The sequence below is a fragment of the Fusarium venenatum genome (genome assembly GCF_020744135.1).
Source record: "Fusarium venenatum strain MPI-CAGE-CH-0201 chromosome Unknown EDB82scaffold_3, whole genome shotgun sequence".
NCBI lineage: Eukaryota > Fungi > Ascomycota > Sordariomycetes > Hypocreales > Nectriaceae > Fusarium > Fusarium venenatum.
Genome location: NW_027072131.1, coordinates 4330988 through 4354300, shown reverse-complemented (window position 1 = coordinate 4354300; position 23313 = coordinate 4330988). Strand labels below are relative to the sequence as shown.

The window sequence follows — 23313 nt, the reverse complement described above, 5'->3', positions numbered from 1 at the left end:
TCCTTACAGGTGGGGTTACGATATCGTGAAGCTCAAGGCCAAGAGATGTATCCACGTGTGCTGCATTGCGATCTGCATTGAGGACTCGTGATCATATTGCCGATGTAGGTGATACTGCAAGAACGGACTGCAACGCTAAAAAGAGAAGGTTATCTGGTAATGTGTATGATTGCTGTATGAATCGGTAGGTGGTGTTGCAGTCTCTTTGATATTGTCTTTGGCGGTATTTTGGCAACATTGGTGTTAGCAAAAGTATAAGAAGCAGGATAGATCCTCCTAACAACTATTCCTACTCATCAAGCCAATCCAGGACAAGCCCACTACATTCGTTCAAGAAAACTGCATCATGAAGCCCACTCAAGTCCTCGTTGCCCTTGCGGCTATTGCCTATGCCGCCCCAGTGACAGAGGGCACCACGGCCAAGGCTTTGGAGATTGACGATGACTTTCCCCTTGCTGAACTCGAAGCTTACTTTGAGGCCCACATGAACAGCGAAGACTCTGAGGCCAACTCTCTTCATGCTCGGCAGTTTAGCTCCAGCACTTACAACCAGCTGACTGATGGGACACCCTGCCGTCCAGTCACAATGATTTACGCTCGAGGCACCACTCAGGCTGGTAATGTTGGAGACTCAGCTGCCGTTGGGCCTGTCCTGTTCAACAACCTTGCCTCCCGCATTGGTTTGAACAACCTGGCTGTCCAAGGTGTCACATACCCTGCCAATATTGCTGGATATCTCGCGGGAGGTGACGCTGCTGGTAGCAGGACTATGGCTACTCTGATTGCCCAGGTATGCTCATCAACAAAAAGAAAGGTGACTGGATCCGTTTATTAATACTATTCGCAGGCCGCTAGCCAGTGCCCCAGCACCAAGATCATCATCAGCGGCTACAGCCAGGGCGCCCAGCTCGTGCACAACGCTGCTGGTATGCTGTCCGCTTCCGTGACCAACCGAGTCACTGCTGGTCAGTACCTACACCACCCAACTCAAGACCCTTGACTAACTAGATGTCTGTGCAGCTGTTACCTTTGGTGACCCCAAGCGCAACCAGGCTTTCGGCACCATTCCTTCTGCTCGTACTCGCGTCTTTTGTCGCGCTGGGGACAACATTTGCGATGGTGGAATCATTGTCACCCCAGCACACAGCCAATACCAGCAAGATGCTCCTGCTGCCGCTGAGTGGATTGCTGCCCGTGTTTAAGAATTGGATATGTTGAAATGATCTTGTACTGTCGCAGTCTGCTGTTGTCCACCACTATAGATATACATGCATGATTAGCGATAGAATAAATACACTACAACGAGATTATACCGTATCAATGTAGTTCTCTTGAAAAGCCGTTGAAATATTAAGTGACCGGTCAGACACCACAGGTCAAGTCTAGTGATTTCTAAGAATACATTCAGAAGGTACCTAGGTGAATCAATCTCTGCTGCATTTAATTAGCCAGGAGAACGAAAATCGTCCTTGCATCTAGAAAGATGTCCAATCTCAATCTGCCATCATCCCAGTCTTGGCGTTGTGAATGGCCAAGTGAGGTCTCCTTCAAATCTGCTGTAACGACAACCGTACCGACTGCTTGCAATTTGTAATTATCTGTACCGTCATAAATTCGAACTATGACGGCTCTTCGCGGGAATTGAAGCCAGCAGATGATGTCCCCCACGCGTATATCGCTGGAAGAAAGGCCCAGTATCTTAGGTACCCCATTTCTAACGAACATTTAGAAGAGGCGAGGGCTATTGGCAGAAGCCTGTTCTGTACGTGAATTGTCTTCCTTATAGAGGTTTCGAGCCTCGCGTTGCAAACGTGCCGCCCAAGTTAGGTTTATGTCCCCTCTGTAGTGTCCCCATTGTATAGTACTCCTGCAATCGAAGCATTTCCTTGAAAGGCTGTCACCGTCTAGGTCTAGGATCGTGGAGATAAGATCATCACTCTCTCTATGGGCATAGCCAAGGCTGTCCCTATAGTTCGCTTGAACCTGTTGTATCCACTGGTCTACCACATATAGGTTTCCGATAATTTCGTGAGGCTGTGGACCAACACATACGACACACCCTAATACCACACCAGGTAATTTGAATGCTTTGCAGTGCTCCTTGTCTGTGATGATTGTGTCATTTCCATTCCTAGGTTCGTATGTTCTCAGGATTTGCTGCAAAGGGTCGCATTGGGCCCCCATGAGTAAAAACTTGACAAGGTTTCCAACTGCTATGATGCCCACATTGGAAAACAAATTGTGAAGATTCATAAATTCCATTATGTCGGTCCAAATTTCGAACAAATACTTGTTGTAATCGATATCGAAACAGCGAGCATCCGAGGCCAACCCCAAAAGGCCGTACACCTTGTCTTTTCTGTCTTGACACTCGGCTCCGCGGCGTTCGTTTGGTAGATGGAGTAATGTACTTGACCCGGAATATTTATCTTCCCTCTCCTTGTTTAATCTTATGGGTCCATCAGATCCAAGATTATGCATGATTAGGAACTGGGTAAAATGCTTCCATTCTACTGCAGAGTCCCCAAAGCAAACTTTGATGCTCCGGGCCAGCTCAATCTCCTGTATTATCCAAAGGAGCTTCCAATAGGCATCATTGCACAACTCTGTTGCCAAACCGCGAACAGCAACGTCGGACTGAATAGGTTCTGGTGTTAATTCTTGAGTTTCTACTCCATCACGAGTATTTTCATGACTGAGATTCCGAAGGTCAGGCAAAGTTGCTTCGTACGTTGAATAGGTTTTGTCTAGCCATATAACCACGGTCTGAGCCCTGAAGTAAATAAATGTGGTGCATTATGCGAACCTGCCTATTCCGCTCATCGTTGGCGTTCTGATCGATGCATATTGCGTCGATCCAGGAATCGGTGCCAGGGCAGTGCTTTCGGAGGTAATGCAAAGCATTTCAAAGATTTTGTCGGACACTGAAGTCGTGGCCGTTGAGAATGATCTTCTGCTCCGCCTTCCCAGTTCCCCACATGTATGAAAGCGCGTCAAACTTTGGCTTCTCACAAAAACCAACTTCGAACAATCTGCAAGTGATTGGGTCGCTTTCTTTGGCAGGTTCGATTCGTAAAAGTCGCGTGCAGTCCCGATCTTGGTTGAGTGGTTCATAAAGAGACAAGGGCTGTCCCGGGGAGTGTCCAGAGACATTCTTTGCGCTCTGGTCTTGGTTTTGGTTTGTACTGTCTTCGGTTTGACTAATTTCTGCGGTGCCTTCATTCGTTGTAGATGGAATGAATTCAAACAGTGGAAGTTGTTGCACGAGGGCGGGGTAATTGTCATATCATGCTGTTTGATGCGATGCATGCAGGTCTATCACCTCGCTTACGTTGTTATCACAAACCAACAAACCGACCTCAAGGCTGCATAGACATTAATTTCTGATAGCAGGAAAAAAGGAACTAAATGCTGCAAGCTTTCTGTATCTTAATGGCCGGTACCTATCAGAAGCATAAGAGACAAAATTAACAGGTTGATTTATGCTATTTAGGTGACTTCTTAGGCTATTTAGTTTTGTACTTTAATCTTTGCTTCAGCCTGATGCAAACCAGCCTCATAGGCACATTAACGTCACAAGCGTCAGGTTGGTTGTTACCCCACTTGCAGGATAGCTGATCAAGTGTCACGTCACTATATTGGAGTAGAGAACATTGAATGCGGGAAATGTAAGCCACTTTGTCTGACGGAGTATGTCAACAGCAGTTCAGATGACTGTGCCAGGATGGAGTAGAGCAATTGGCATTCATTGTTTCGAAATTGTGAACGGTGTGTTTACGTGGTAGAGTATTATTGGTCATAGGATGTGACACAATGGGCAATTGTAAATTCCAGGGAGGCCGACCATCATCATTGCAACATAAAGGTAGACAAGACTTCGTCCATAGATTCTTAGTCTATTGACATAAAGATCATCGTAAAAGTTAATCCAAGAGCATCAATCTCCTTTTCAGTTTCGTTTTCGAGGAATTGATAGGGCCACAATGCCCGAGCATTGTCAAATTCATTTGAAGAAGCCGAAAACAAGTCACCAGATACAGCATAATTATTGCTATCCAACAATGGTATAAAAGACCACAGTCACCCGATGCCCAAGGATTTGTTGCCAGAGCTAACATGCAATCTAATACATAGATTCAACCATCTTCCGATCCTTCATCTATTTCCCTCGCTGCAGCGCCAGAACTTCCACCAGCTTGCTTCCGATGCAACAGTCCTAGCCGAAGACATATCACTAATTTCTTAAACCCTAACGGAAACGCCTCTCGCCCATACTATAAGTGTACCAACTGCCGCCAGTTTCTTTGTTTTGCAGATAAAAGAGGCAACGATCCGAATAACACACCATGCGAATGCGGCAAGTCCAGCAAACTTCAGGCAGCAGGCTGCAACAGTGAACAACCCGGGGGCTTGCATCTTGTATGTAGACTGGGAACTTGCGGCTTCTATGACCCCGTCGTGGATGGAAACGGTAAACAGATCGCGCTGAGTCGGGATGAAGTAAACCTTCGGATAGGTTGTAGTATGGTATAGTGGGGAAGAATGTGTACTGGATTAACGAATGTTCTACGAAGCGACTCCACTATCATTACTCCATTGGTCTCACCAATCAATGGAGAAAGACGCAGCTGCCATACACACAACTTAACAAATGCTTTTCCTATCAGTTATAGCTTATATACTGTCTATCTAGAAGCTACGTTGTTACTTGATACGCCGCTAGTCTGCCACTTATGTATGTGCATGCACGTACTGAGAAACTTGGTTACTATGGGATGCACAGCTAAGTTAAGAGGAGACCTAAAAACAAAAGTATAAAAACGCAGAAGTCGCAATATACTGCTCTCATCTAGGCATACATATTTACCTTGTGCCTAATAATCGTCATTGGGTTTGGAGGGACGAAGCTTCATGCTAAAGTTAAAATGAATACACATAAATAGGGAGCGAATAACCACACACATTGTACATCCTTCATATTACTCTTTCTTCTCACATTTCGGCACCAGAAATCGACAAGATGGATTCCTTTCAGAAACTATCACCTGGGATTCGGCTCGAGATTATGAGCCATATTCACTCACACACGACTCTATGGCGGCTCACAAATGTATCCCCAGTGATGTGGAATCAGTATGTTGCTTCCAAATCTACTCTTTTCCAAAGGTTCATTTCAAGTTTGACTCAAGTTGACAACGGCAATCAAGAGTTCATTCAGGATGCCATGGCAATCATCAGGTTCAACGAATCAATGGGCAATAAGGAAAAGACAGCCTTCTTCTTGGACAGATGGCTTGTCAAGTGTCTGCCATTATTCGAAACAGACGCTGAAATGACTAAGCTACATCGCCTTTTACACGCACTGGTTTCTTTATCGAGGACGACATGACAAAAGAAACATCTACATCGCCAACCCAAGCATATATGTCTCTACCCAGAATCACGTTTAGCAGTACGATCAAAATGAGAGTCACCCTTGACGACTTGACATGGCCCGAGAAATATCGTCTTTTCAGGGCTTTCTTCAAGTTTGAGGTACTGATGAAGATCTACGATCCACGCCTGAAACATTCGATGGACAATACCTATTATCGAGAAAATGCTCATGACTTGCTGAAAGAGCTTGACCCATGCGTCCACGAATCCGTCATTTGTGTCCATGCCTATGTCGAAGCTTCCTATGGAGTCATCTTTGCACAACTAAGAAAGACGCACGAAGCCGCAGCTGCTATCGCCGAAACTGCAAGATGTAAACCGTTACTGTTTCCCGACAATCTATATTTTCTTCTCATGCCCACTTCACTGATGTATATTTACCCGGGGGTTGCCTAGATATCTCCTGGTGGTTATCATGCCACGGACTGGATCTTCTTGTCCACGTGCTCATATCGACGTGTCAGACCCTCGAAAGTCGCGAGCGTCTTCGCAGCTGGCTATACTTTGTCTCACTCGAAGTTTGTGCCCCATACACGCATCTTTACGACATTGAAAGGCGAAAGTTGTTCGTTCATCGACCTGTTTGCCTGTCACAGCTTTTTGCACATACGAATAAGTCATTTGTTGGCCATCTTTGTCAGATAGACACCCCGCTAGAGGATGATGAAAACTCGGACAACGACTCTGTCGGCAGTGATATCATGGATGCACTCTCCTCAACTCGTTTGCCTGAAGAAAAGCGACAGGCCTCCATACAGTTCCAGATATATCGGCAGCGAGCATGGATATTTTGCGACAATTGGAGATTATATACAGCACCACTTTTTGAACACTTCCCGTCTCCTGAAGATATTGAAGTGCAACAGTCGATAGTAGAGTTCCGTTATCCCATCACATCCTTGCGTGAGCGCCAGAGATGGCGATCTACGGAGTGGCAAGATTACTGGGCTGGGCGAACACTTGAACCGCCGCCTGAAAGAGCACGCAATCATTTCTGGGAGGTAGAGTCTGGGAAGAATGACATCAACGATATCCCTCATTTTTACGAATATGTTGCTGACAAAGGGCTCGGCGCCTTCTAGAGATATAGAGAGAAAAAGGCATCCTTAAGTTGAGTAGCATCAAATAAACAGTCAACATAAAGATAACTTCAAATCCACTCAGCTGGGACGATCAATGCTGCCCATGTCTATCACCCTTTGAAACATTTAAAAGATCATGCCGTCCAGGCTCACTTCGCTAGGGGGTAAGATAAAGCCGATATTACTGAAGTAGAATTTGCCAATGCAAACCTCATTGCGGAAGATGCTGACATGAAAATCAGGCTGCATGCCGTTAGCTTCCTCCAAGTAATAATTTGTCACTTTCACTACTTACTACAGATACATGGAGTTTCAAGGTAGCATCGCCAGGGAGGAGCTGTTCCAAGTCGTTGTAGAGGAGGGTACCACTAAATTGCGACAGTATTATTATCTACTTGCGCAACAGTCGCTGTGTATTTTACTCACACGTTGAGAGAGCCACTCCACGGTACAAAGAAGCCCTCACCGCTGGCCTCAAACGTCAACTCAAGAGTATCAACTGCGAGCCTAATGGAGACATGAGTCTTGGTGATGGCGATGGTACCATCAGCAACAGCCTGTATCTTCCAGAGCTGGTGGTCGGGGCGGTCGGAAGCAACCAGGGCTTCTAGGTGGGCTCGACCGCCGGGCCTGGACATGGTCTCGGTAGCAAGTTCCTGAATATCCTGCTTGGTGGTGCTGCCCGTATCCGTACCAGTGGTGACATATTGAGCAAGAGCCTTGAGGAGACTGTCGTCGATGTCACTCGGGGAAGCCATGTTGAGGAAGTCGAACTGATGAGAATAGTTTGGAAAGCCTTGCTTGCAAGGTCTCGAGGTGGTTGGATTGTCGGGGAATGTTTCTTGTTTTTACAATCGAGGGTGTGTGAGGTTTATATGCATGCAATATGATCCCTGAAACATTGTCGCACAGTCACTTGGCAAGTGGCTTACAGGCCAATGGCACAAAGTAACTTTTTGTCTCTCATCTGCAAAGCAGCCAATTGGCGTTCTAATTGCTATAGCGCACTGTAACGCACAGACTCTTAACAATTGCCTAGAAGCCAATTGCTAGAGAAGGTAATTCAGCCATATTGTTTCAGGCTTCTTTATTCATCTCAAGTGTATGTTGCACTATTCTACCTCACCATCCAAAAGGAAACCAGCCAATCCAAAGAAAGAACATTGATAGCTAAAATGCATCACATCACCGTTCTTACCACACTCAGCTCTTGAGTGCTGGTGAAGCTACCCCAACACGGTTAGTCTAAAGGGTTCATCGTCGTTATGTCTCACTTTCAGCCAGCCTTCCGCCAATTGTTGAAGTCATGATGCAGCCATCATATTCCCAACATGCTGCTACGACGGCGTTCAAACGAATACTGGTAGGCTTGCGCTTCACTATTGCGTAATATATAGGTTAGCTGGCATGTCTTTGAGTACAAAAATAAACAGTCTAAAGAGTCTACTAAACACATGAACTGACCTAATAATGTCATATTTGATGTTTGTTATAAATTATTATTAAAGAGCATCCAATTGAAAAGTCCCAACTTCACCTGAAAGGCTTCTGAGTATAAAGCACACGATTTCACTGTTGGTACAAGCGTTTTTTATATGTGACGGGAAATAATGTAAAGATAGGCTAGTTCAACTTATAGACAGGATGAATGTATATACAGAAGAAATATGGCAGATAACTAATCGAGAGACGCTTAGAGAGTCTTCTTGGCCCAGCCAACCTGCTGGTTACCACCGTCAAAGACAACAAAAGCAGCCTTGAGGGCAATATCACCAAAGATGTTGATACCAATGTCGTCACTGGGCTGGATACCACCGAGGCAGGTGGAAGATCCCTGCTGGACAGGAGCGTAGTTGATATAAGAACCAGGAATAGTGATGGTGACACCACCAACAGCGAAGCTGAAGTTGGGCAGAGTAGCGGAGCAGCTAAAGACGTAGCCTCCATAAGATGAGCTGTAGCGAGCACCGCTGACCTTGGCATAATAGGCCGAGTTGACAGCGTCAGGGAGGAGAAGGAGGGTAGTACCGGTGTCAGCAATACCAGTGATGGGGCTCTTGTTGAGAGCAGCGGAGCCGACGGCGTATCCGGAGGAAGTGAACTCCCACCAACCACCAGAGGAATCAATGGGAGCGTAGCCAATCTTGCCGGTGTAAGCGGAACTGTCAATGTAGCCAAAGTTATAGGTTCCTGGTTGTTGATGCTTCAGGTCGGCACTGAAGACAGGTGACTGGAGAGTGGAGATAGCATTGTCGAAGAAGGTCTTCTGCTTCGTGGGCTTGACAGTGTTGATGGAGCTGAAACCTAAACCGAGAAGACCATCAAGGCCAGTCTCCTGTTCAAATTCATCGGAGACGCGCTGAGCAGACTCGACAGCTTGTGAGGCGACAGCGAGGCCGCCGACGGAGACCTTATCCTTGTACACGTCTCCAGATGAGGTGCTTCCATCTCCGTAGCTGATAGACCAAGTAGCACCAGCTAGCTTCTTGGAAGTGCTGCTCTTGGCAGGGTTGTACTCGTCGTGTCCACTGCTACCAGAAGTCTCAGTGCTAAAGACCCAAAGGTCGGAAGAACCAGTGTCAAAGTCCAGGTTGAGAGTCTGAGCAGGTGTACCGATCTGCACAGGAGTCAACCACTCGATATCCTCATCAGCGGGTGTGGTGATGACTGAACCACTGCCGTTCTGACGCTTGGAGTGAGATGAAGACTTGACGGCCTTGACAGCCTTCTCGAGACCCTTGGGAAGGGGAACGCCGTACTTGGAGTAGACGTGGGCAAGGGCCAGGGGACCGCTCTTGATGAACTTGGGGTTCTTGACTTGTTCAACGGAAAAGTGCTTGTCTTGGACGGCGGGGGCGCCGAGGGCAATGGAAGCAAAGGCCAAAGAGGCAGCGAGAAGAGCGTTGAGAGAAGGCATCGTGAAGATAGTACTGGAGGGTTAGAGTAGTGAGAAGGCAGAAAGCGAATGATGGTGATGATTCAAATCTTGGATAGGACGGTCTGCACCGCTTCTTTATACATTATCAACACGATACGGAATAGTCGTACTTGCAAGAACTTGGTAATGTCTTGATTGCGTGATGCTTCATTGATCTCGCTCCCACTTCAATCGGCTTCCATTATCCGACTCACCTTCCAAGAACAGATGATCCATTTGATATGTCTCGGGCTATTTACTCGCTGAATATTTGCCGTCTCTAAACTCTTGGCTTGATCTGTCAATGCAGCCTCCCGTCCTTGGCACCTGCTTGGCTCCTTGTGGCAGATTCACCTCCGCTTTACTCTCGACAAAGGGTCCCTGACAGCCTTGTATTTTACAATTATAAAACATCTAGTAGGTATCGGGTAGTCTGCTCCGCGTAGCTACCTACCAATAATGGATGTTACCGCCGATTATGTCCGGAGTTCGGCATTGCTAAGGCCTTTAGAGGCAGTTAGATCGGGACTCGGCATTCGAGAATTGAGGAAGCACCTGAGGACAAGGGTCTTTCCGCTACTGTTATCAGAGGATCTATTGGGCTGAATTGTCATGTGAATAAATTAGAAGAGAGATTGTCCAAGATTCTATTGGCGCAAAGGGCGGTTACGATAAGCGTAATGCCCAGCTCAAATTTCATAATGCGGATACCCCTGCAGATCATTCCTTATCCGTTCTTAGTGGCACATGGAACGGCACTGCTTGTTTGGAGCTAGTCAGTCGTTAAAGACCTTTTGTTTAGTTTCTGTATAGCTTCGTACTTTTGTCATGTGTTCGTGATAGTCAGAGAAAGCTGTATGCGGAACAAATCCCCAATCGTGCTCACAGGAACGATCCGACCGCAACAACACTATGCGCGATTTTGATACATGGCGTGTTAAACAGGTTCCAACATGCAGATAAGGGACTAAGAAATGTCAGGTTTTGAGGTCTTAAACTACAAGCACGACCGAACGTGTCATTCCTTAGGGTATCAGAAAACTTGACCCCTAGATGTATAAGAGACGAAATTAGTAGGTCAGTTTGTTCTCCTTAGACTATAGCTCTTAGACTACTTATTTTTTATACTCTAAGACTTGGGAGGCCAAGTTTTCTGCTAACCACTAGCCATTTTAGGATTCCATACAAGTCAACATGTCTATCCATATGTAAAAGCTCGTGTAGCAGGAAACTACCCCTCAGGAAAATCATGCCGTCGATTAAATCTAAGTCATACTTAATATACTGAGGCACATCAAGGTTATTTTCAACTAAAACGAGAATGGAAAATATATACAGTATATTAGAGTATATCTATCAGCCCGCTTTATCAACGATTCGGACAAGCCTTTTCCCAAGATGCATACGGAGAGTTATCCCTCACGATATACACTTCTCCCACCAAAACCAAGCATCCAACCGCCATGGAAATAGCAATTATAGGAAAGTTCACTCGTGCAAACTCGTGGCTTTTTACATGAATGTGCTTCCGAGCGAGAATGTCCCTCCAAAGAAGACCAGCCAAAGACGCGCTAAAAGCGGTGCTGAACGCGCCATAGTTGACGCCAAGAGCCATGCTGTAAATCGTGGCCCAGTATGTTCGATCAGTGATGAGACTGGTGTCTACTGTGCAGTTGATTTCCTTCCAGGCTTGGATGATACGTGATAGAAGAATCGTGGTGCCAATGTTAGTGCCCGAGAACTAGAATTAGTTAGAATGTTGTACAGTCTCTGCTTGAGGGAGACGACTTACGTTGGACAAAACGACTGAAAGAAATGCCATTCCACCAATACTTCCAATAGTACCGGTCCTCTTGGACCAGTGATACCATCCCCACGCAAAAACGTTGACCCAGCCTGTGCTCACAAGTGCTTGAACGAGCACAAACATGGCAAACGCAAATGGTACCAAGGCGAATGGAAGATGAGCCGCTACAGCCATAACAGTTGGAAAGGTCTCTTGGAGCCACTCGTATGCCTCTCGCGACTTTGAAACCAGGTTGGGTTTATCAATCGGCTGTTTTGATGTTTGTTGGGAATTGCCAGCTTCAAGTTTCTCTGCATCCATCTGCGCCGAGGGTAATGTTGACATGTTCTGGGCGTGGAGAGTGTCCTCGCCACCCGGGGGAGTGTTGAACTTTTGCGCTGGCGTTTGTGGCTCCGATCCTGATATGATAACAGGGCTATTTCCTGCAGTGTTTGAAACCACCAGCTTTGGGATTTCGAATTGAGAATTGGTATGGTCGTTGGTGTCTGGGAGATTCTTGAGTGCAATGCCTTCTGTTTGCTCGCCATTTGCAGCGGCACCACCATCGGAGACGCCAAACGTGGCATCCAGCTTGGGTTCTGATTCATCCTGCGAAATTGCAGATCTTTGAAGAGCTCTTTCGGCTCTTGCGGTTACCATTTCCGCCTTGTACTTTGCAGCTGTTTCACGCGTATCGTGTCGATGAATCCAGCCAGATCCTAAATCCCAGCAAAACATGACGAATGCGGCTGGAACAGTCACCCAGAAGACAGGGATCTCGCCAGTACCTGTACTCGCGGCGTTGATAGCTAAGACGGTGATGAGGGTGGCTGACATAATTAGAGCGCCAAATGCTGCGCCTTTGCGGTCGAGGAATGGATTCATGATGTAAGCAAGTGAGAGAGTCATTTCTTGTCGGCCCTCACCCGATTCGGCGGATTCTTCGGCCTGGTGTTGCACGTAGGGGATGTTTGGGTTGACCGGTTCTTTTTCTTTCGCTGCTTGAGGTAGGGTGTGCATCTCGATTTCGGAAGGAATGAGCTTTTCATCGGCAAACACGACATAGAGGAGGAATGGGAAGAGAACGATGGCTGTAACCACAACCGGAACGATCATATTGGCGGTGTAGACGATGAACTTGATATCGAACGCCCCAGCCAGGACAAGATTGGTGGGGTTAGATGAGACAAGGATGGCTGAAGCGATATTGGCAACTGAGAACTGCGTGAAGATCCAAGCTCTCGGGCTTGTGATGTTTTTCGAAACTCGCGTCATGTATGCGAGGAAAGCTGTCCCAGAGAGAATGATGGGATCGTTGCCGATGAAACTTCCAAGCAGGAAGAAGAAAGCATAGAGGTAGAAGAAGAGTCGATGGCCGACCTTTCCACCCCAGGACAGCACCTTGAAAGCCAACCATCTGATGATACCAGACGCGTCGATAGATATGGCAATGTAAGCCAGAGTGATGAAGAAGGCCATGATGTCAAGAGGATGGATATGGTTTGCGCCGACGGTTCCATCGTGTACTTCTTGGCGACCAATCGCAGAGATAGCCAAGAGGAACAAATCAGCAATTAGAGGCGCAGTAATGAAATTGACAGGAAAATTGAAGCGCACAAAATGTTTTGTGCAACGCTCTTTGTTGTGAAGAATGGCATGATGTGTGGTTGCTGGTATAATGCGAAGGTGGACAAAACATCGCCATGTCACGTCCACGAGGGGTTTCGGGACGTACACAGGGATATGGAAGGGCCAGAGTACAAGGATATCTGTTACCAAACAATAGGACAAATGTTAGTGATACATGTGATGTGTTGAGCGTTGTGCAAGCTAGAACGTACTAGCAATTACAAAGGCGATGAGTGTAACTATTGATCTCCATTGGCGGATCTCGCTGGTATCAACACCAGCCATAATGGAGGATGATTCACAAAAGGCTGCCCTTTTTCGTTTCGTAAGAAAAGTGGCAGACAGCCTCGAATTAAATTAATCGGTAGAAAGAAGGTGAAGAGAAAAAAGGGAGGAAAACCTGCCCAACGAACGGCTCAACGGCAATTTAGTGGAGTCTTTTTCTCGAGTGGGGAAACGTTATCTTTAAGCATGTCATCACAATCGATGCAAAAGAGCCTAAAGAAGAAGCATTTTGGTGTGTGATATAACAAAAGTGCAAGGACAAGATATGAAACAACGACCTTAAATCTCTTGCCAAGTCATGGAAGAAGAAAAGATGTTTTCTAGAAGAATAATCTTCCGATCATCGTTCATTGACAAGGATAAAAATGCTGATGCCTAACCCCGTTGATCAGCCAGTTTTTGGTATGCAGCCCGAGGCGAGAGTAGCTAGCTAACTAAGACTTGGTCCACCTATCAAATCAAGCTTTTCTTGTCGCAGATCAAGTTAGCTCTCGCCCGACTGCTAGGCCATGAACAAGTGGCTGTGCAGTCAGCTGAGGCACAACAAACGACAGAGGCCAGTCGAAAGAGGATGCCTACAAAAGCATTGACCATTTGCTGAGAAGTGAGTGACGCTTACAGCATTTCTGATGTCAGGTTATTGAGGTCTTATTCCCTACCGGGTATTGATGAATGCGCCTCATTCACAGCAACCTCCATACATAAGCCATTTAACTTCCCCCGCATTATGTGACTTTTAACCGTGTACTCAGTGTCTGCCCTGCCAAGACCATGCTACTAAAAGCGCCATGCCTGCGGTTTCTAATGTCTTTGTCGATGCAAGGGCTGTGACGGGGCTTGGAAACGAAACTGGTAGTCCACTACAAATGATTTGTGCCTGGCCCGTCTCTGGCCAATACGGTACTGGAACACGCGTTCTGTAAGTAACTCAAAAGAAAAAGTCAATCGTGGCAAACACTAATCTTGATTCACAGATACTACGTCCTTATTGCCGCGTGTCTTGTTGCGCGGAGAGAAGAATGGCTAGTAAATCCTTGTTTGGCTGCGGCATTGGTGCTGCCGGCTGTTGCTGCGATTCATGGCATCGTCTTGACAGCGATGCATAATCCCAGTGAGTTCAATGCCTCACACATGACCAAAACAGAGCGCTAATTGTCTCAGATGCTGTGGATATGGACATCTATGGAGCTTTTCAGCTGTGCGCAATTGGCATTCTCGCCGCCCCGGTGACAGTTATGATGTCAAAAACATACTTCAATGACCCTGGAAGAAACACCATCTTTCTTTGGACATTCCTACTTCTGATCGGTATGTATAAAACACTCACCAGGTATCCAGCCTATTCTAACTATTCCCAGGTCTCTTGAGTATGACTATCGAATTCTACCGCATAGAAACACACGATTGCACCAAAGACGCCACAGGAAACCCCGTTTCGAACATCGCCTCAGACTTCAACTATATCGATGGAAACAATTGCGGTCTCATCTGCTCTACCCAAAATGGTCCTACATCGCCCATGAGAGGTGGATCAGCTGACAACATATACGTCATTCCCGCACCGCACACACTTACTTTCAGTGCTGCAACTCTTCTTGCTGCTGCATGCTGTGTGCATGCTGTTCTTTGTCTGGTGTCCATGTGGGACAGAGTACTAGAGATCAACTGGCGGCGACGTTTTGGACGACAGGAGGAAGAGGACAATGCGAATGAAGAGGAAGATTCCAACAAGGGCGTCATGAAAACGGTCAATGATACGATTGGCTTCTTCTTGAGGATACTGGCTGTTCCTGTTTTTGGGGGCGCCGGGTTGGCCATCCTGATTGTGGGGGAGATTAACTTCTTCAGTCCTCAGGTGAATTACCAAACTGAACCCATGGCCAATATTGGTGAGTCATTTCTGGAAATATCGATTATTCATAGGCTAATTTTGCCAAGGACAATGGGCTCCGGTCACAGGTACTGCAATGGCTATGATCGGATCGTTGTATCTCCTACTTGCCCGACATGCAGAAGAAGCAGGCGATCCATACACACCACACAAATGCAATTGTCCTCATTGTCATATCGACAACAGCGCACGGCACAGTCAGGTTTCGCATCACGACAGCATGTCTTCGTTGAACAGTCGACAAGCTGGTCCTAGTCTCTCAGTTACAGAAACCCACCCAACTGTGACAACCACTCAACTCTCACCCAACACAGATCTCACTCGTCCTCGGTCATCAATATCATTGCAACATCGAGAACCATCACTAGAAGGACACCAAATTACCAACATCCCGACAAGAAACCCTTACAGGCAAAAGATCGAGAATGCATTCTTCCGATTTGGCGAGATAATCGGGACTCCACCTCACGACTTTATTACAGAACCCAAGGTTCGAAAACCAGATCATGTTGACCTGCCAATGATTCCAGGAGAGCGGTATCGCAATTTGCGAGTATCAGCGGTGGAAAGGGAGAGAGATTTACAAGAAGATCATGAAGAGGAAGTTGCTTCAATGAGATCAAGATCCAGCAGTTTTCGCATAAGCGAAGTTTCTCCACCCCACGTTGAGAGATGTACATCACTACCAGTCGCGCCACCGGCCGCAATGATAAGAGCGAGATCGAGATCAAGATCAAATACAGGACCCAGAACTAGATTGACATCTTTTAATCACCAATCATCATAGAATTTGCAAATAGAGAGATATTTTGTTAGACAATGTTGAATTATGATTGCTATCAATATTTGGTTAAACAAATGCTTCGCATATGGAGGCTTTATGCCTTTGTATCGACTTCTTGGTCTTTGCTTGACACATCAGGTGCCGCGGTAACCTTGATCTCGTGGCTGTGTTCCAGTCCGGACAAAACGATCCAGGTGGGCACAACGCAGAGAAGTGTGATACCAAAGTTAAGGCCAATGCTGACAAAGTGGTTAGCATTGCCTTCAGATTGCATCGCCCAAGCAACAGTCTGTCCCAAAGCCTCAAATCCTCGGAGAATACCACAGTGGTAAGACAAAGATGAGATGTCGGTGGTATACTGTCCAATGAGCCAGTACAGGAACTGTTGGAAAGCCTGGCCACCGAATTGCCAGAAGAAGATCAGAGCATAGGACTTGCCGAAACCACCCTTGAACCAGTCAAAGACAGGTGGCTCAGCAGCATCGTAGAACTGCTTCTGGAGAATCGTTGCCCAAATCCAAGTACCAGTGAGGATAGTGATAATGGACAAGAAGGCAATTCGGGCTCGTGTCTTGATGTAGATCGACTGTCGGTCCAACAAGCCTGCGATGAGGAACGAGCTGATAATTCCGGAAAAGTTGGTGAAGAAAGACGAAAACGCGCGCGATCGAACGGTAAAGTAGGTCGTCAACCAGGTGCTCATGAAGCCGTTGTAGAAGTAGCTGATGAAGAAGGCAGGAATCAGAAGAAGCATGCGCTTGGTGAAAAGCAGAGAGAAGACTGCCTTGAACTCAGCAGCCCAAGTAGGCTGCTTCTGCACGACGACGAGCGTTTGGTCCTTTCGCTGGACCTTTTCAGCGGGGCTGAGAAAGAGGGAGATTGGGAGGCCGAGACACATAATCACAATAAAGACGATGTATGTTGCGGAGCTGACAGAGCCTTTGGAGGAGGATTGAGCGTTGAGACCGAGGTTGATGGCACCTCCGACGATGGGACCAGCTGCTTTGGCAGATTGCCAGATAGCTAGACACAGTTAGTTTATTGTTATGACTATTGGAGATTCGAGTGATCGAGAAACATACCAAGGTAAAAAGCACGATCTTGGGGACTGGGATATCCGATGATAATGGCTGCTTCGGCTGCCCAGAAGAAACCAGCTGAGATACCACAGAGGGCACTTCCAAACAGCAAAAACCAAGTCTTGGGTGCAACATTGTTCGTGTAAAGACCAGCTCCATAGATGGGGTATCCGATGGCTCCGAGCGCAAGACCGTATCGAAGTCCAATTCTGTTGTTGATGGCACCAGCCAAAATACACACAGCAGCGAAAAGTCCGTAGACAAGCGCATTGGCTGCTGACACTGCGTATGGCTCAGCTGCGCCTCCAGCGCCTAGGCCACCGAGGGCATCCCACATGCCCGGCGCAGTGAAAGAGACACCGCATGCTATGGCGATCTGAAAGGGGATTGAGCGGAAGAACGAGGGTTTTCCCTGTGAAGAGACGACTGCCGCTGGGGCGTCGAGGGATGCATCGCGTGAGGACGCCATGATGGACTGAATTCGAGACAACAGGATCAAGAGTCCAGAAACGGGTCTCGGGATGAGTTGGTATTTATCTATTCTATTCTATTTGAGATGACCCGTGCAGAGACGCTTTGCCATTGCGTGCGATTGCGTGCTTGCAAAACTCGTAGTTTGACCTCTCCGATCAACGTTGAAACCAAACTAAAAGGGGTTATTGATGGGGTTTGCTATAAGAGCTAAGACCCATAATCGAGGATGTACCTGCAGTAATCCCGCATCCAAGGCCTTGGTACGATGGGAATAGTGTTTATATGTGGTGTTTCTGGTGTCGCTAGTCAGCCAGGGTCCCTGCCTGCACCCTTGATGTCTTGTTATCTATAAAAAGTGTTTCGTTCTCTCACGATTCGACTCTACAAACAATATGAATGTTGTTTCTCTTGTTAAAAGTGACTTGAGCTTGGATTCAATAGCCCACCGAGAACCGCCGAGCCGGACGAGTATCCCACGGGGCATTACCTAACATTAATGGGAATGATTGGGTCCTCAGAGTGATGCGGGTTAGTGTGTGGATGGCTAAGAAATTACTCATGTTTGACAGATTAGGAGCAGGACCCTTATTCAAGCTGTAAACTAATTCTAGAAGTGATCAAGTTGCTTCAGATAAGACTGACATTTTGGCATTAATATGTCGTGATCTCGTGCTCATTGACCAATATTTCGCGTGAGTAAAAGTGATATCGATCAATCTTCAACCGGTATCGCCGATGAAAAACTGGAAACGAAAGAAATTGAAGATTTTTAGCTCGCCACAACCGATGACGACTGTCAGACTGCCGATCGAAAACTATTTATTTTTTATCGTAGTTTCTTATCTTATCTTATCAGACATAAGATTATCGCCAAAGACATCACTCTAGGGTATTAGTCTACCTAGGTATTATTCTGTGCCTCAATCCTGCAACATCGTGCCAAGATTCTATAACGCATGTGAGTTCCCCTCAATAGATCATGGGTTGGCATTTGCACATGAACCTCGGTAGAGGTCAAATAGGTATGAACCCCTCTTTAGAGAAATAGCATGATATATTTTCGAGAAGGAACATGGACACATTAACTTGATGAACCGATAAATACCAACTTTGTGTCGTTGAAAGTGGTCAATAAACATGGTCGTCGACAACACCCAGTCAGAAGGCGAAAACCCTATTGGTGATTTCACCGTTGAATTTCTCGGTACTCAATCTTCCAGCAACAGCGCCAGTCGTCGTGATCTAGGCTTCACAGGCCAACTCGGCGGGAAATGGTATGCTGTATACGGTGATGTACTATGGTGCGACTCTGGCGTTACCGATCCATCAGAAGACACTGAAGGCTTCCATGGAATGGTCAGGAATGCTGTATCTGCTTTGACCGATGACCCATTGGTTGTTGACGACTTGCATCTCAATGATGATGAGCCTGTCCCCCACCAAAAGCAGTTCATGCCGTTCAACGAAGAGTGGGGAGAAACCAATACTTTTGGTTTCGGAGGCACCGGAATTGCCGAGACGGACCCTGATAGCGCAATTGGTGTTCTTTACTACCTTGTGGTGAGTATAAATATTCATCGAACTGGAAGAAATACCCACTAACGTGGCAGAACGACAACGAGCATTACAAAGGCGCTGGTGTAGCCAAGGTCGAACTAGTCGATGATGTTCCCACTATTACAGATCGATATGGTGACTATGGTATCTGGTGGAATGGAGATGAACTTCCCAAGTACGGCGACGTAGCAACCTACCGAGATGTCAACAGCGAATACATCTACATCCTTGGTAATCCACCAAACAACATTCAGGATTTCCCGGATAGCAAGTACGTCTACATGGCTCGCGTACCCGCCTGCGACGCGTTTGACCTTGACAAGTACGAGTACTGGTGGGGAAGGGAACAAGGATGGAAGAGCGAGCCACTCACAGAATGCAACTGCGAAACCGCTGTCATGTGGGGTGTTGGACAAGGGCAAATTGTTTACAACAAGCATTTCGAAACATACTTCTACGTTCATCTTGATCTCGGTAAGTTTCGCCAATCTTGTGCCAGTTACGTGGAGCTTTACTGATGACTCCAGGTGGAACGGTACTCTTAAAGACTGCTCCCAGCCCTGAAGGTCCCTGGACGGAAGGAAAAGAGATTTACAAGGATGAGCCTATTGATGGTGGACTGGTATACGCTGGATTAGCGTACCCTCATCTAGACGAGTCGGGTGAGACATTGACAATTGGTTTCACAAACAATAACTGGATCCGCATCGTCAAAGTTACCTTTACTTAATAGGTAGACAATTCGTATTCGCTTGAATCTATTACTTTTACAATTTGCTATCATACAGCTCCATCATTATTGAAGTTACCACATTACAACTCATCCTCCTTCTCATTCTCGCAAACACCATCGAAGTCTCCATACTTTTCCATACCAGCACTAACAATCTTCTTAAACTCTTTGAATGGACAACTAGCACCTGGTCCATTCTGGCAGAGTGGCAGAGGTCGTGGTGCAGTGTTGGCAATAAACCTGATAAACTCTTCTCCCTCGCCGGAACCATCCTTGGTGTCGGGTCGCTTGCACGTCATCTTCTCCATGCCGACGTGACCCAAGAAGGGAATCAGATCAGACATCTTCCAAGCGCGAACGTGGTTCACGTGCGTGGTAGGAAATTCGTCATAGCCTTCGTGGGACGAAGAGTTGAAGATGCCGAGCGCTGTGGCTACAAAGGGAGGGACTTCGCGATGGGTGAAGTAGAAGAAAAGACGTTGCTCCTTGGGCCAACCAGAACCAGTTGATTCATCATCGATTAAGTCAGAGTTCTTATCGATATTTTCAAAAAGCTTTGACTGGGAGTGCAACCAAGGGAAGCCAAGGTAGTTGGACAGAGGGTTGAACGGCCCAACCATGTGGGCGTATTTCATGTCCCAAGCGTACTCGTACGAGAGCCACTCTGCGTCAGAAAATAGTCCGCAGATTGGCGACTTCTTTCCTCTGATGGCAGATTCATAGCCACAGATGGACTGAAGAGCAAAGACATCCTTAGGAGCCAGTTCATAGTCCTCGGGCGTGTAAGGGCGCAGGCGACGCGACACCGATGACGCGTAGTTCTCGACAAACTCATTCTGCTCATCCGTGCCAGGTGACTTTGAGAATTTTGAACAAGCCTTGTGAGGAAGAAGAGCACGTGTTCCGTCATTCAACTCCTTCTTGTCGAACCTTGTAATCTCAATGTTTCCATCCTCGGGGAAAGCCTGTAAGAAAGCCTTGGCGGTATCGTACGTTCGAGACTTGGTATCCGCAATGACGCGCTTGACTGAAGAAGCAAGGTGCTTGTATCGCTTGAAGAGATGGTTTCCGACCTTCTTAGCATCCTTCTTGCCCGAGGGCGTGACGTCCTCCAGATGATCCTCCTCAATTGGAGAGTGCCACTTGTTCAAAAACTCGAGCGGGCCCGAGAAATCACCACGATGCTTCTCAAGCTTGTAAAGGAAGGGCTGGATGTAGTCTTCGTATTCGGCATCATTGGCGTAGATGGCAGCGTGACGGATGAGGTACGACGCAGACGTGACGGTGCATCCATCTGGCGCAGCGTGTGAAAGACCGAAGCCTACAGCATCGAAATAGGGCGAGATACCGGGGAGGTGAAGAAGGGGATCGAATTGGTAGCCCTGGGTATGATCGAAAGTGTCAATGGGCTGTTGGATGACGGATGAGAGGACGATTGAAGGCAGAGCTGCGGCCGCAATGGCGCGCAGACTGTGAGGCATCGCGAGTCTTTGAAGATGGAGTGATGATGTTGTATGAAAGATGGAGTAGAAGCAAAAAGCTGCAGATCTAGGTTCCTGGAATAACTGGGGTAAAGGTAGGTACACGAGAATATGACAGGGCCGGGATGAAGGAATCGATGACGTACAGGGAATATGGTGGAAGCTAGAGGCGTTTATGGAGTAGGAAAGATAAGAATCAAGGCCGGTGAAGCCACTAAGATAAGCCTAGCGTATCACTGACGTCGCCAACTCAGGTCCTGCTTATTTCCGAGACGATTGCAATTGACCAATCGTTACACAGCTATGTCATTTATGCATTTCATTAACCTCATGTCTTAGACATGCAAATGAATTGCTTAGTTATTAATATGCACGAATTATTCAAATCATTTTCACTCCTCACATTGATCATGGTTTTAAATTGGTTGATTTGAGCCTCTTTCGCGTCTGTCCACACCAAGTCAACCACACAATGTTTCCTCTCTGATGGTACATCTGATAATTTGCTCGAAGGTTGGATTGAGATATTTAAGTAAACAAATGTAACGAATTGCAGCAAAGTACACAGTGAAGACCTTGGATGTTGGTGATTAAAGTCTCTAGGGTAGTATGGAGCACAGAAACAAGTGCAGCAATCTTAACATTTGATGACAACACGTTGGCTGTGTTTAACAGGGTGGACTAATACATTAGGTACTGGGATGGAACACGTGTCGATTGAAATGATAATGTCAAACTTACACGAATGTTGAAATATATACATATAAAACGTGTGTTCAACACGAAGTGCTCAGGGGACTGCATTACATCTGATGGTGCAGCTCAATGCGGGACGAAGAATATATTAAACAAGCCCAACTAAAGCCCAACGATCTAACAAACAACTCAAATCTCATTACCACTCGAAACATTCTCAACCACCTCAGCCTTTCACCCACAATCCACGGTTCATACACATGCCAGGGCATGCCCAAGCATAGCCTGCTTACAGGAGGTAAAAGAGGCTGAGGGCGTTGGGACCACCACAGTTGGTAGCAGGGTCACCAGCACAGGCCTTGTTACATGTGCTCTGGGCGATAGGGGCACCGGAGTTGTCGATCGTGTTACCACAAGAGCCGAAACCAGTCTGGCAGCCTGTACCACAGTGAAGATCAGACTTTCCACAATAGCCGAACTGGGAGCAACAGTTGCCGTAGCCAGTGCCAAGGCAAGAAGCCGATCCGTTGAAAGCACCGCAGATACCATCCACGGAAGTGGGGACAGCTCGAACCTGGAGCATCTCGGCTCCCTGTAGATCAGCGTTAGTTTACTGGTGGGCATTGAGTGGTGACGTGTAGCTTACAAAGGACTGGGCTGGAACTGCACTGACAGCAACGACAGCGGAGAGAATGGCGAAGGTGTTGGCTGTCATGTTTGCTGTTGAGAATTGGATCGTCAAAAAGACTGGAATGGAAGCTGTTGGGGATGGAACTGGAGCTGACGAGATACTGGTGATGACGCCTTATCAGAGCGAGATAGAACATCTCTTTATAGTCCGTATTGAGAATCAAGCAATGTTCTGGACTCAACAAGACTCACGGTGTCAGTAGGAGCTAGAGTCAAACCAGATGGCAGGCTTCAATAGTAAGTGAAGGCTGTCGATAGCTTCGCAGACCATTCAAAGGCGACAGAGAAGTGTCCAGCCATCTTGAGAGCTTTCACCGCTCCATCAGACTACCATTCGGAGTGTATTCTGTTTTGGTATGTCTTCACTCAGCTGTGGCGTACTCAGGTCCAGTTGAACAGCTGGTTGGAGAGGGATCGGGTCGTCGGCTGGTCCGACTAATAATAACTTTCTCTTCTTTATTTTCAGCTAATATGTAAATCGCAAGCATGAGTGGATGGCTGGGGTTTCTTTGAAGAAGCCTCGCCGGTAGTTTCACTAAACTATTGAACAGTGACCTGGAAATCTCAGGATCTAGACCACGACTAAATGAATATTCTCAGCTTGCCACCTTTGTTCAACCCCCGTGGTCGGTATCTCACTGGAGCGAGATCATGGTTACATTGACAAAGGAAATTATTAAATACCTTGTGGAGACTGCTCTTCAAATGACCGCTGTTTCCGCTGTCAAAATGTTCACTGTAAGTCGACATCTTATCACTTTATCAGCCTGAGGACCAGGAGGCGTTATCTATG

The 23313-nt window shown here is 46.9% G+C and overlaps 11 protein-coding genes across 11 annotated transcripts; 4 read left to right on the top strand and 7 right to left on the bottom strand.

Moving 5' to 3' along the window:
• Positions 1–267: 267 nt before the first annotated feature.
• Positions 268–1464, top strand: EDB82DRAFT_246955 (cutinase). The gene is made up of 3 exons (XM_065607304.1): positions 268–790; positions 848–965; positions 1021–1464. Exons 1-3 carry the CDS (start codon positions 347–349, stop codon positions 1200–1202), a joined length of 744 nt encoding a protein of 247 aa, XP_065464031.1. The 5' UTR covers positions 268–346; the 3' UTR covers positions 1203–1464.
• A 261-nt stretch (positions 1465–1725) lies between these two features.
• EDB82DRAFT_477856 (uncharacterized protein) lies at positions 1726–2481 on the bottom strand (the record flags this gene model as incomplete). The annotated part of the gene is made up of 1 exon (XM_065608099.1): positions 1726–2481. The coding sequence occupies one exon, from the start codon at positions 2479–2481 to the stop codon at positions 1726–1728; it is 756 nt and encodes a 251-aa protein (XP_065464030.1).
• Positions 2482–5020: 2539 nt separating this feature from the next.
• On the top strand, positions 5021–6518 carry EDB82DRAFT_477855 (uncharacterized protein; the record flags this gene model as incomplete). Its single annotated transcript, XM_065608098.1, has 4 exons — positions 5021–5133; positions 5167–5303; positions 5342–5749; positions 5956–6518. The coding sequence occupies 4 exons, from the start codon at positions 5021–5023 to the stop codon at positions 6516–6518; spliced, it is 1221 nt and encodes a 406-aa protein (XP_065464029.1).
• A 63-nt stretch (positions 6519–6581) lies between these two features.
• On the bottom strand, positions 6582–7369 carry EDB82DRAFT_246944 (uncharacterized protein). The gene is made up of 3 exons (XM_025727791.2): positions 6945–7369; positions 6814–6886; positions 6582–6761 (listed from the first exon to the last, which is right to left on the bottom strand). The coding sequence occupies exons 1-3, from the start codon at positions 7274–7276 to the stop codon at positions 6645–6647; spliced, it is 522 nt and encodes a 173-aa protein (XP_025582222.1). The 5' UTR covers positions 7277–7369; the 3' UTR covers positions 6582–6644.
• An 842-nt stretch (positions 7370–8211) lies between these two features.
• On the bottom strand, positions 8212–9435 carry EDB82DRAFT_558728 (aspartic protease; the record flags this gene model as incomplete). Its single annotated transcript, XM_025727790.1, has 1 exon — positions 8212–9435. The coding sequence occupies one exon, from the start codon at positions 9433–9435 to the stop codon at positions 8212–8214; it is 1224 nt and encodes a 407-aa protein (XP_025582221.1).
• A 1077-nt stretch (positions 9436–10512) lies between these two features.
• EDB82DRAFT_507129 (uncharacterized protein) lies at positions 10513–13478 on the bottom strand. Its single transcript, XM_025727788.2, has 3 exons — positions 13063–13478; positions 11228–12990; positions 10513–11176 (listed from the first exon to the last, which is right to left on the bottom strand). Exons 1-3 carry the CDS (start codon positions 13133–13135, stop codon positions 10805–10807), a joined length of 2208 nt encoding a protein of 735 aa, XP_025582220.1. The 5' UTR covers positions 13136–13478; the 3' UTR covers positions 10513–10804.
• A 288-nt stretch (positions 13479–13766) lies between these two features.
• On the top strand, positions 13767–15864 carry EDB82DRAFT_507126 (uncharacterized protein). The gene is made up of 5 exons (XM_025727787.2): positions 13767–14054; positions 14110–14246; positions 14297–14443; positions 14494–15024; positions 15074–15864. Exons 1-5 carry the CDS (start codon positions 13924–13926, stop codon positions 15811–15813), a joined length of 1686 nt encoding a protein of 561 aa, XP_025582219.1. The 5' UTR covers positions 13767–13923; the 3' UTR covers positions 15814–15864.
• Positions 15865–15904: 40 nt separating this feature from the next.
• EDB82DRAFT_558727 (major facilitator superfamily domain-containing protein) lies at positions 15905–17358 on the bottom strand (the record flags this gene model as incomplete). Its single annotated transcript, XM_025727786.1, has 2 exons — positions 15905–16833; positions 16893–17358. The coding sequence occupies 2 exons, from the start codon at positions 17356–17358 to the stop codon at positions 15905–15907; spliced, it is 1395 nt and encodes a 464-aa protein (XP_025582218.1).
• An 873-nt stretch (positions 17359–18231) lies between these two features.
• Positions 18232–19694, top strand: EDB82DRAFT_507123 (uncharacterized protein). The gene is made up of 3 exons (XM_025727785.2): positions 18232–18923; positions 18974–19394; positions 19448–19694. The coding sequence occupies exons 1-3, from the start codon at positions 18501–18503 to the stop codon at positions 19648–19650; spliced, it is 1047 nt and encodes a 348-aa protein (XP_025582217.1). The 5' UTR covers positions 18232–18500; the 3' UTR covers positions 19651–19694.
• EDB82DRAFT_507122 (histidine phosphatase superfamily) lies at positions 19695–21291 on the bottom strand. The gene has a single exon (XM_025727784.2). The coding sequence runs from the start codon at positions 21132–21134 to the stop codon at positions 19734–19736; it is 1401 nt and encodes a 466-aa protein (XP_025582216.1). The 5' UTR covers positions 21135–21291; the 3' UTR covers positions 19695–19733.
• An 828-nt stretch (positions 21292–22119) lies between these two features.
• EDB82DRAFT_477847 (uncharacterized protein) lies at positions 22120–22545 on the bottom strand (the record flags this gene model as incomplete). The annotated part of the gene is made up of 2 exons (XM_025727783.1): positions 22120–22422; positions 22477–22545. 2 exons carry the CDS (start codon positions 22543–22545, stop codon positions 22120–22122), a joined length of 372 nt encoding a protein of 123 aa, XP_025582215.1.
• Positions 22546–23313: the final 768 nt, after the last annotated feature.